This window comes from Lepeophtheirus salmonis, chromosome 6 (assembly GCF_016086655.4).
Source record: "Lepeophtheirus salmonis chromosome 6, UVic_Lsal_1.4, whole genome shotgun sequence".
NCBI lineage: Eukaryota > Metazoa > Arthropoda > Copepoda > Siphonostomatoida > Caligidae > Lepeophtheirus > Lepeophtheirus salmonis.
In genome coordinates this window covers 1,186,714-1,197,426 of record NC_052136.2, presented here as the reverse complement: position 1 = coordinate 1,197,426, position 10,713 = coordinate 1,186,714, and the positions used below count along the sequence as shown (strand labels likewise).

Sequence of the window (10,713 nt, the reverse complement as noted above, 5' to 3'; positions counted from 1 at the left end):
TTTGTAATATTTTTCAAGTGATTGCAGCGTGCATTCACCGCCTTGATTATCTTTTTTGGTGAGCTTTTTACAGGATAACTAAGGGAAGCTATTTAATTTTGTACGAATCATAGTCATGTTTCATCGGTCGGTTATTCGTACCGTAGTAATGAATATTCAATAGAACATTAGTGGCTCTAGTGTTATTCCCAAAGTTTTAAAGATAGGAATGCTTTAGATCGTCTTCCACATTGATACAGATTTATTTCTCTAACGAAGATGTTTTCGTGAAATTATCCCTTCAAAAGAACAAAATATACTTATAGATACACGTTAAAGTGTCAATTTTAGCTATCAAACGATATCGGGACAAAAACTCCTGAGAACAACTCCTTGCCCCTTAAAACCACACACTGACAAAAAAGCCCATATACATGGGGAGGGGGGAATGCCTTATGGAATTAACCACTGAGCTACTTATGGTTCAGGGGAGTCTGCAGGATTTTATTAAGGTAAAATGTTTTGTAAGAGACTCAATTTTACAGAATGACATTTTTTAAATTGCAAAAAAATTTGTGAGCTTTTTAGATGTAAATTTTTTTCTGAAAAGCAATAATTTATGCAGTTTTGACGATACAACAGGCCCTCCATTCCACAACCTCTAGAACCCCCCTCCACTACGTACACGTCTAGCTTCAGACAAAGACTATAAAATTTAGTGACAAAACCATGACTGACCAGATTATCAATTATCCTCAAATTTAGTTCGCTACGAGAATACTTTTTAACTGAGTGGTGCTCGGGGGTGGGGCTGAGAGTCCAATGAATGACTCTATAAAAATGCGTATGTAACAAGAGAAATCATAAAACTCTTATGATAACTCTTTCTGTGCTATGGAAAATACATAGAGACAAAGTTTAATTTGAGGGCGCTGTTATCGCATGGTTACCTGTTGCTGTACATTGTATTTTGTTGTCAGCTGTAAATTGTTCATTTTATTTTTCATAATCAGTATTCTGAATGTTCATTGGGTGAATTAGAATAACTTCTTTTTAATAAAGAGGCGTGTTAATTTATGAAAATAAGCAGATTAAATTTTAGTCGAACTTATCTAGTGAATACATATATTGGTAGTATTTTAGTCAATAACACAAACCCCGAAAACTATTTTCCAACCATGCTACATGTTTTATTAATCTATTTTTGAATAATAAAAACGAAAGTCATGAATGTTGTGAAAATTAAATCCTTTTTATGTTTAAAGCAATAGATATAAAATATTATAAGTTAATAAAGTACAGTTTTAAGGTCATAAAAATGGTAAGAGGTAACAAAAAAGGTCAAATATTTCTAAATTTTTATTTTAGTGTGTGTAGTAGGGTGTCCCATTTTTAGGGTTACCTATTAATTCGATCTTCCAAAATTTCCAAAAGCGTAAAGAACGTTTGCTTCAGTAAATAAAATCCAACTAACTAACAGACACGTTTTGTTATTTTATATTGCCTATAACTCTGCTTTAGAAAAAAATAAATACATTTGAACAAATTTGAACTCATTCCATTAAAAATAAGTAAAAGAAGAAAGGCTAGAAATAAAAAGCTAGAAACAGCCATTTGCTTAAACGATTAAGTTTCAAAATGGTTTAACATTTTTTTAAATCATCTTTTGTTATGGGGGTGTAATTATAAGAAGTTCACTCACTTTTGAGAGAAGTAATTGAGTCTTTACTGACATTGAGTGGGTTGGAGGAACTAAACATATACATATTTTTCACTCTCTAAATAAACATCTTCAAGGTTAATGTTTCAATTAATAACAAAAAGTATCATGATGAAACTTTATTGATGAACCATCTATTTAGATTGTTATAACCATCGCTATTTTTGTTTAGTAATGAACTTTATTTGGACATTAAAGGTTCATGTATACAAAAACTATCTTATAAAATAGAAAGGATCTTGCAATGGCTTATAAAAATGTGCCGTAAAATATTTTGGTAACTTCTTGTCGATTTTGCCTCATGACATATTTACGACCTTTATGCTTATAATAACGAGTGGACCATTAAAATTTGAACACCTTGAATTTTAAATTTCAACAGGATATAATTTATTAATCAACCATAGAATTTCAACAAAATTAATACTATAAATAGACGTGTGTCTGAGCTTGCTTAATTATTAATGTAGCGGGAATGATGGCCTCCAGGCAGCGGAAGACCTGGCACCCACTACAAATGTAGTCCTCTGTCATGGTGTTATTAATAATTATTTATATCTCAACGGATGAGATATAAATAATTATTAATAATAAAGTAAATGTCAAAATCATAAAATTAGACAATAAATATACTAATAAAAAAAATGTTAGAAATAAATCCATCTTAAAGATTCAGAGCAAAAGCTAAATATGTAGTAATGTCCGGCGATATTACTCCTTATTAAGGGCATCAAAAAAGATTTCTTCCGGTTATTTATGAGTGTATAACAACATACTATTATCATGAAGGATACGCACAATTGCTAATTATAATGCTAAACCTAATGTAACTACCCCGTTGTTGTGACCATTTAAGCAGTTGTGTTTGCCTTTTATGAGTTTTTTGAACACCATTTCTTGGGGCTTATCAACTATAGCTAATCCTTAAGTGATAAAAAAGTAATATTTATTGACTATGTAATATTGGAAAACCTAATGATCATACCCAAGTCTTTAAGTGAAGAAACTAATCTCAGACAAACTAGTTGCGAACCATCCAAAGCTACTACTCCCATTGTTGTGACCATTTGCAATTGCAATTTGTATTTGCAATTTAATGAGTTATGAATCATAATTCTTGATATTTTTAGGTAAAATGGAATCATATTTTATGATTAGATTTATAAAAAAAATGAATACTTACTGTTAGATGGAACAAAATTCAGAGTTCCATTTCGTAATTTGGTGTGGATGACTCTAAACATGCTGAAAATTATCTTAACTTCACAATTTACAATGGGGGTATTTCTATAAATGACATCATTACCAACATCCTCCATTAATTAATGATATTTTCTCGGGAAGGGAAGAATTTACCCGGGTATTTCTCCATAATTTTTTGAACGTAGGATGATTAGCAATGGATAAGGTTATATTACATGTAATAAGCATCTTTGTGAGATCAAAGTTAAAGTCTGACTTATAAATGAATATCCATACTCTTGTTATGAGATGAGGATAATGAGTGGCGTGTAACTCTAGATAGGGGACTAATGGCACATTTATATAGATAAATCCGACAAGCCATCTGTTTCTCATCGGGTAAATATTTCCAAATTTCTGGGTCTCCATTTCCAGAAATCCAGACAGAAGGAGACGTTATTTTATTTTATTCTGAAACTCACCAGTAGCTTCTTGAGGTTGATGATGGCTTCGTTCTTGAGAACGTTGCTTAGACCAGTAGCAGTCTCATTGATTTGCGGCAACGTTGGAAAATCCATTGCATAGTGACTAATCTAAAACTTGCCAACGCTTTTCCCACAAAAATTCACAAATCTTAACCCTTAACATACAATATCATCACAACTCATACACTCTAAATAAAATAGACGTCAGAATATATACACATATGGTCAATTACTTAATAATTACCCACCTGTTACACCAAGGAGAGACGAGACGGGAGTGCGTTTTCGGAGAGCCTCTGTTGACATTTCTAACTCAACAGCCAACAGTGTTGTCACTATTACCTAAACTTGTTTTAAAATGCATTATATCTAATTGTTGTTATTATTTAAAAAAAAAAAAGTCTATAAATGCCTGGGAATTGATCTGATGAGAATGTACCATGCATGAAGGAGGATCTCAACATCATAGCATGCTTCAACTGCCCCCTCATGACATTCGTAGACTATGAGAGAGGCTTAAGTGTTTTCAAAGATCTCGTCACTAACAAGAGAAATACCTAGGCTGATAGAGGACCCATCTGAGGGACCAGATGATAATTCAATCTTTCAGTTCTGCGGTCTAAACTATCTTTTTATTTTTTTTACTTCTAGCTAGGATGGAAGAATATTAGTACCAAGAAAATAATTAATGATAGCTAGAACGTTTAATAATACATGTCAAACCCTTGTACATTTGACTTCAGGTATCATGTCTCCTTGAAAGAGGTTAAGAATTATGATGAAACTTCGGCTACTCAAATGACACGTTAACAAAGAGAGTTAATTTAGAGTCATGGCATCAATTCACAACAATTATTTGGTTGAATTTTTTTTTTTTTTATAAGAAGGTACAACTTTATTTAACTTGAATTGATAAATACATCCAACAAGAATAATAGAGTGTCAAAACAAAGCGGTGTTAAAATTACTTGTTTATAAGTATATTTTAATATTTTTGATCGGTTTATGATTTTCAAAACTGGAAAAAACCGTCTAAATTATGCAAAAAAATATATATAAATTATTGATAAACTTGTCAAAGAAAAATTTAGTGTTGGGTTTTGGTCTGGTTTAGGGTCGGTCGATATCCAGAAAAGGTAGAAATTTGGGCTCTCATTATATATGAGACCAAAAATAATCGGTCCAATAAGTGAGACCGAAAAAAATGGTGGTCTGAGACTCAAGTCTGGACCGAAATTTTGCTGACAATCCCTCTAGAAAAAATCATTTAAGATCAAAACCGAACAAAAAATTCGGTTCTGGACAGAGTCTCAACACTAAAAGTAATCTTGCAGATCTTCCTGATATGATTATAGAAAAATCCAAAATAATAGTTTTTACGGTGAAAAAAAGACTACAGGGATTTTCTTTTATAATTGCTCTCTAATATATAACTGCCTACGTTTTACAAAGGATTAAATCTGCTTTTGATTTAAAGTACTTTAATGAAGTACTTTTTACGTTCCCCTAATTGGATTAAAACACAAGCAAATTTACCTCATAATATCATGTTCAATAAATGAAGATTTTAATATAGCACAGATCCTTGAGAAGAAATTACAAAGAGTATGATTTTTGCTTTGTTGTTAGATTCGTCTTAGAGAAGAATGTTTAATAATCTTTTTTTTTTTTTTTTTTTTTTTTTTAAAGAGTAGACATAAATGCAATTATCGTTTTCAAGGATAACATTTATCAAAACTTATTTTATCTGATATATTACTCATTTGTATGCCATTAATTGTAATTATATACATAAGTATAAGTGGTAGGGGGGTCTAAGGGGTTCATGGCCTCCTTGTAATGAATATTTTAAGGGCGCCAAATTATACAAAAATAAATAATATGTAAATCTTAAGAAGATTCTTTATTTTTAATATACCATGACGTACACACGCTAACATAAATTTCAGCTGTTTACGTGTCTGCTTTTGTTTTTTTTTCTCCTCCTAATCAGTGTTCTGAACGTTGATTGATTGAATTAGAATTAGCTATTCTAAACTGTGAATAATTCCTAACTACAGGTGAGTAATAATTCCACCGTTGGGAAGAATTGACTAACTCTTACCAGGGGCTTCCAAAGGATTATATATATATATTTTTTTTTTTTTGGGGGGAGGGTGCTTAGTTTTTGGAATTTTTTTCAAAAAAAAAATTAAATTTTTGTTGATACATTTGCACCAAACTGACAAATCCTGATCTTCCGTTTATGGAAAAGTTTGCACGTAATATCAGTGGTGGTGAGGCTGATATGCTTCCGTCTAACAAGACTCCTGAAGGTCTAGCCAACTTCTAATGTCCTTCAAGTACTAATGCGGACTTCTTTTAGTACGTTTAGAACTAGCAATACTGTTTGAACTTTCATAAATGTTGATTTGTCGATATATGTAATATAGAAAAATAATGGAAATTATGATAAATATAAAATAACTCTTATTAATTTAAATTATTCTCATAAAGCTGTCTTTCTCTTAAAAACAAATAGCTCAATTTTGATATTTTGGGTGCTCATTTTTCAAAAATGTTGCACTTTTTTTTTTGTTGCTCATTTTGACCAAAAATCCGTTAAAAATCCTGAGTTTACCTATTAACAACTGCCGTTTAATCGATAACCGGCCAAATTGATTGGCTTAATTACTTTTTCGCTCTGAATTTAATCTACATTATATTATTAATAAAGCAAAGTTTATCTATGTGGATGTCTGAAAAATAGCCACAGGGTGCACCTTAGATAATGTGCCCTGATGTATATCATAAACATATTTTGATCAACGAAATAACAATTCTGTAATATTAAGGAAATATTGCAGTTGGGGCATACAGCGTGTATCGAGCGTGTATACAGTGAGCACTGTACACAGTGCTCACTGCTGTATATCATATACATATTTCTGATATAAGAAATAACAATGAAGTCGTATCAATGTTTTGTTTGTTTTCTGTTAGTGAGCTCTCTGGAGATTAAAGTACTCATCAGTCATCCCAACATATTGCTCCAGACTCTTATATATGCGTTGCGTTTAAGAGATGTCTGCCCTTTACCAAGAACAGCAGAGATGGCTCTCGACGAGTTTAAATTAACGCAAATATAGCCGTACTTTTAATTCCTTTAATGCAACTAGAATATTCTGGTCGGGATTGTTGATTTTTTTAGTGTATATTTTTTAACATTATATTGTGTTTTGTAGATAATCTTATATTTATAATCAAAGATGTAAATGCGGTGTGTTTTTTAGCTGGTGCGTTAATTTATAATTGGTAATATAAAAAAGTAATTTCATTTTTCTTAGCAGTTGTCAATATTATTCAATTCCTGAGTAGTAAAGATCCTTTCCTAAAAACGTTCAATTTTATTCAAAATCTATTTGAACGTTCGTGTTTGCTCATGATAGACGGAGTGTAACCCTGAGGATTTGTTGCGGAGATAGAATTGTAAGTCATATTTGGACTCAGAGTAGAATTGGGGATCTAATTCGGAGAAATACTACCAAATGCCATTGTTTATATCCTTTTTTCCTTCCTCTCTTGTGACAACTGATCTAATGAAACGTCATGGGCATTATTCTTTCTCTCCTCCTTAACATTCTTAAGATTATCCGGTTTACCATGTTCTTTTTTTTTAACATGCATATTCCACGCTGGATTTTCACCTTTGATAATAAGGTTTGAGAATATATAATGAGCCAGAGAGTACTTTAGTCTCTAGAGGGCTCACTTGTCACACCAAATCTCCTAACCTCCTCTTTCTGTTGATAATCGAAAACCCAACTACGTAAAGAAATGGGGGTTGGGGGGGGCAGACTATTGACAAATATATGGCTACACTTTTAATGAAATATGAAATTAATATGGTAGACTTGGTTAATGTCTACTATTTTATTTCATAGCGTAGATAAACATTTGTAATCATACAAACCAATTGGAAAGAAATAACACAAATTTAAACATTGATTAAAATAAATTATTTTTTATTAATTAAATATATAAGTCCATATCCACTTCTGAACTTCAACTTCAGTACCGGCCTGTAAATAATAAAAATCATATTTTATCACTTATAGATAAACTATTTTCTTAAAGGAACATTATAAAATCGATGAAAAGCACACCAAAATCCTTAAATAATAATAACTTCGATAAGCTCTTTGCAATGCTACTACAGCCAATCTTAAACTATGAGCTTTAAAAGCTGTGATATTAATACCTGCCCTTTGCATGATTTCCTTTAACCGTCTACCGGGAGTCTAAGTGGCAATGGGATGGCAATCCCCCCTCAAAGTGAAAAATAATTTGTCCTTTTTACCTTTTAATGCCACAGTCTTATTAACATACTCAATGACATATCTAACAGGATCTAGTCTCTCATCTGAGAAACTCGCTAAATTAACCCCACTCCTAAACTTGATTTTTTTAAAGACCTAAAAAGGGGGGAAAATAGACCAATAGCTATTTATCCTGTAGTTCGACCCTAATAAAGTCAAAGAACTATCCCTAGCTATACTATCTCACGTATATGATATCTAGGTAAAGAGGATTTAAGTTAAAAGAACTTTTCACAAATCTGGTTAACTACTTATCTGATTATAAGACCTTAAGTCGTAATTGATTTTTTATTATAGCTGCCTTTGTTGTTGCGAGCGCAATTATATAGAGACGTGGAATGATGCGCTAAATAATCCATTACCACATTGCCTCACACAAAAAAAAATCTGCGTACAGCCCTGAATATATGTGTATAATTAATAAGTAATTATCTGAAATTAAGTAAATAAGGCAATACGAGATGCAGGGTCGAAATTCCGCGAGTGGGAGATCCATGGGACCAGGTATTCCAGTCCGTTCATCCTTGACGTCATCTGATAATTTGGCAGATGTCAGAAAACGAAGTTCTTCCAGGAATCGGAATTCCCAAGTAAAAACACCCATTTCTCAGGCCAAGTTACAGCATATGTCGAGTTCATCGCGGTATTTCTTGAATCATTTCGTTCCATATCTTTTTATTCTAACTGTTCTATTCTCATCTTTGCAGGAAAACAGGCTCCGCATCCAAGAACATAAGATCGATTCTTGTTCCTGATTCGAGACCCATTAAGGAGACTCGGCCTCTAAGAGATAAGAATTGGCAGACGGAACAAGTGAAAAGCCTCATTGATTTCCTTAGAGAACACAACTATTCCAACAGAGAACTCACTTCTAAAAGTTTTCCTTTGAGCGCCTCTGAGTTTCGATGTCTCTTTAATTTTATGTACGGAATTCTGTCCCCTGGATATGTTCTACCACTAAAATTTGAGTCAGAACTTACTTCTTTATTAAAGGTCGCTGTATACAGCCCAATTAATTAATTGACTCCTAATAAATCGTAATATTGTAATTGCTCTCTAGGGACTTGATTATCCAGGAGTAATTTCCAAGTCAACATTCGTCACTATTGGATCACTACACTCATGGCCTAGTATTCTTGGTGTTATTGTTTTCATAAAAGAGATGGTTGTATATTACTTGGAGCGAAAAAGTCAATCCTTCTTTGTGAAGGTGGATGAAAACGGTCAGGAATCCGAAGATATGGAAAGTAAACTCTATTTTGATTTTTATACTAATACCTACAATAAGTTTATGGATGGTCAAAGTGATTTTGAGCAAGAGATCAAAGAACTGGAGTCTAAGCTATTAGATCGTCTAGATTTGAATCCTCAAGACTTGCAAAATCTAATAAAAAACGTGATCAGTTGAAAGAAACTTTTGACAGCATCAAAGCCGAAACGAATCTCCTTGATTCACTTTGTCAAAAGAAGGAACTTATGGCCAAGGATCGTGAATACTTCATGGATTATAAGGCCAAATACATAAAGTACACTGAAAAGAAAACAAATGAATTGCAAAATATGAAAAAGAAAAATGAGACTCTTCTGGATGAGATCAAAACTCTAGAACAAACCATTGAGCTCAAGAATAACGATAGTGGTGGAGAAGAATTGACTCCTAAAAACTATAAAGCAAGATGTGATTCATTGGAGATAATATATTCAAACATCAATAAGGAGATTCGTATAACTGATGAGGATATTTGTGCTCTTGAAATTCAAATTAGTAAACTCAAAGTCAAGTCTGATGTGGTCATACGAGAGTTTAATATGAACATTGAAAAATTGGAAGAGTTTTCATTACCAAAAATAAGTGATCTTGAGGATTTTGACGAAAAATATCATTTTAATTTACTTGTTGCCCTAAGTTCGAAGAAGAAAGAGCTTCTTCAAACCCAAGATGAAGTTGAAACATACTTATCCTCTATAAATACCATCAAACTCGAAGTTGGAATCCAAAAAGAAGAATTAAATAACCTCATGAAAGAATTGGAAGTTCAAAAAATGGAGTTCCAAAATATCGAGAGAGAAATGAAAAAGAAAGAGATTACTTTGGACTCAAAAATATTGAGTATCAAGGATAAATGCCTCAACTTAGAACAAAAGAACCACTCTCCACAGATTAGGTCTCTTACAAATAAATTTAACGAACTGGAAGGGATTCGTGATCAGAAACATGAAAAACTTGAAGGAAGAAAGAAAGAGATTGAAATTTTTTTAGAAAGTGCTCTGAAGATATCTTGTTCATATGTGTAAGTATTTATCTGAAGTCTGATCTTTTTTCTTAATTCAGTTTCTAATTTGTCCATGTTCATATTTTATTTTTATAGTGAAAAAATGACTGAAATGAACACTGTAGACATGGATAAAAAAATTGACTCTCTAAAGTCCTCCCTCGGGAATGATGAAAAATTATTGAAAAAAATGGATAAACATATTCAATATTTAGTAGATAAAGAAAAAATCTATAATTAAATTGTGACTTTTACTTGCTTTTATTGACTGTTATTAACAATTTTAGAACTAGTGCATATTTATTAACATTTATCAATACAAAAAAGACAAAATAGTATTATAATTTCGCTTTTATAAAATTAAAAATATATTAAAGTATTTTTTTTTTAAAGTTTAATTTAACTTTCTGGCACATTTTAGGAAATAAAAGACCTCAAATCATTTGATTCATAAATTGACAGAAACAAATGTTAGATGAAATCTTCACTGCTTTATTTTCTATAAATAATTTTTTTTCTTTTACTTTTTTAGTGCAGGATATTTTGGGCTTTAACAGGCTCTCTAGGATTATTCGGATCGTCATAGGAGGGTTTTTTAGATTTGTAATTATTCAATCTTAATTTAATACAAATTATGGTTTACTTGTAAAAAAATTCTCTAAAAATAAAAGTATAATGGAGTTTTCAAATCTCTTAGTTTAAACTAGTGATGGGAC

General features: G+C 31.7%; 2 protein-coding genes and 1 long non-coding RNA gene across 3 annotated transcripts; 2 read left to right on the top strand and 1 right to left on the bottom strand.

The window, feature by feature from the left end:
• Window positions 1-973: 973 nt before the first annotated feature.
• On the bottom strand, window positions 974-3,556 carry LOC139905627 (uncharacterized). The gene is made up of 3 exons (XR_011780551.1): window positions 2,883-3,556; window positions 2,685-2,815; window positions 974-2,622 (listed from the first exon to the last, which is right to left on the bottom strand). It is a non-coding gene; the product is annotated as an uncharacterized lncRNA (long non-coding RNA).
• Window positions 3,557-8,000: 4,444 nt separating this feature from the next.
• LOC121120433 (uncharacterized) lies at window positions 8,001-10,478 on the top strand. The gene is made up of 4 exons (XM_040715298.2): window positions 8,001-8,367; window positions 8,432-8,717; window positions 8,785-10,015; window positions 10,094-10,478. The coding sequence occupies exons 3-4, from the start codon at window positions 9,201-9,203 to the stop codon at window positions 10,236-10,238; spliced, it is 960 nt and encodes a 319-aa protein (XP_040571232.1). The 5' UTR covers window positions 8,001-8,367; window positions 8,432-8,717; window positions 8,785-9,200; the 3' UTR covers window positions 10,239-10,478.
• LOC121119284 (kinetochore protein NDC80 homolog) lies at window positions 8,186-9,132 on the top strand. The gene is made up of 3 exons (XM_040713918.1): window positions 8,186-8,367; window positions 8,432-8,723; window positions 8,785-9,132. The coding sequence occupies exons 1-3, from the start codon at window positions 8,186-8,188 to the stop codon at window positions 9,130-9,132; spliced, it is 822 nt and encodes a 273-aa protein (XP_040569852.1).
• Window positions 10,479-10,713: the final 235 nt, after the last annotated feature.

What these genes read in the sequence shown, in the direction of transcription:
- LOC121119284 (XM_040713918.1), top strand. Translation starts at nt 8,186, where the DNA reads ATGCAGGGTCGAAATTCCGCGAGTGGGAGATCCATGGGACCAGGTATT. An exon ending in CATATGTCGAGTTCATCGCG is followed by an intron (nt 8,368 to 8,431) that starts GTATTTCTTGAA and finishes TCATCTTTGCAG; the next exon opens with GAAAACAGGCTCCGCATCCA. An exon ending in CTTCTTTATTAAAGGTCGCT is followed by an intron (nt 8,724 to 8,784) that starts GTATACAGCCCA and finishes ATTGCTCTCTAG; the next exon opens with GGACTTGATTATCCAGGAGT.
- LOC121120433 (XM_040715298.2), top strand. Translation starts at nt 9,201, where the DNA reads ATGGCCAAGGATCGTGAATACTTCATGGATTATAAGGCCAAATACATA. An exon ending in AAGATATCTTGTTCATATGT is followed by an intron (nt 10,016 to 10,093) that starts GTAAGTATTTAT and finishes TTATTTTTATAG; the next exon opens with TGAAAAAATGACTGAAATGA.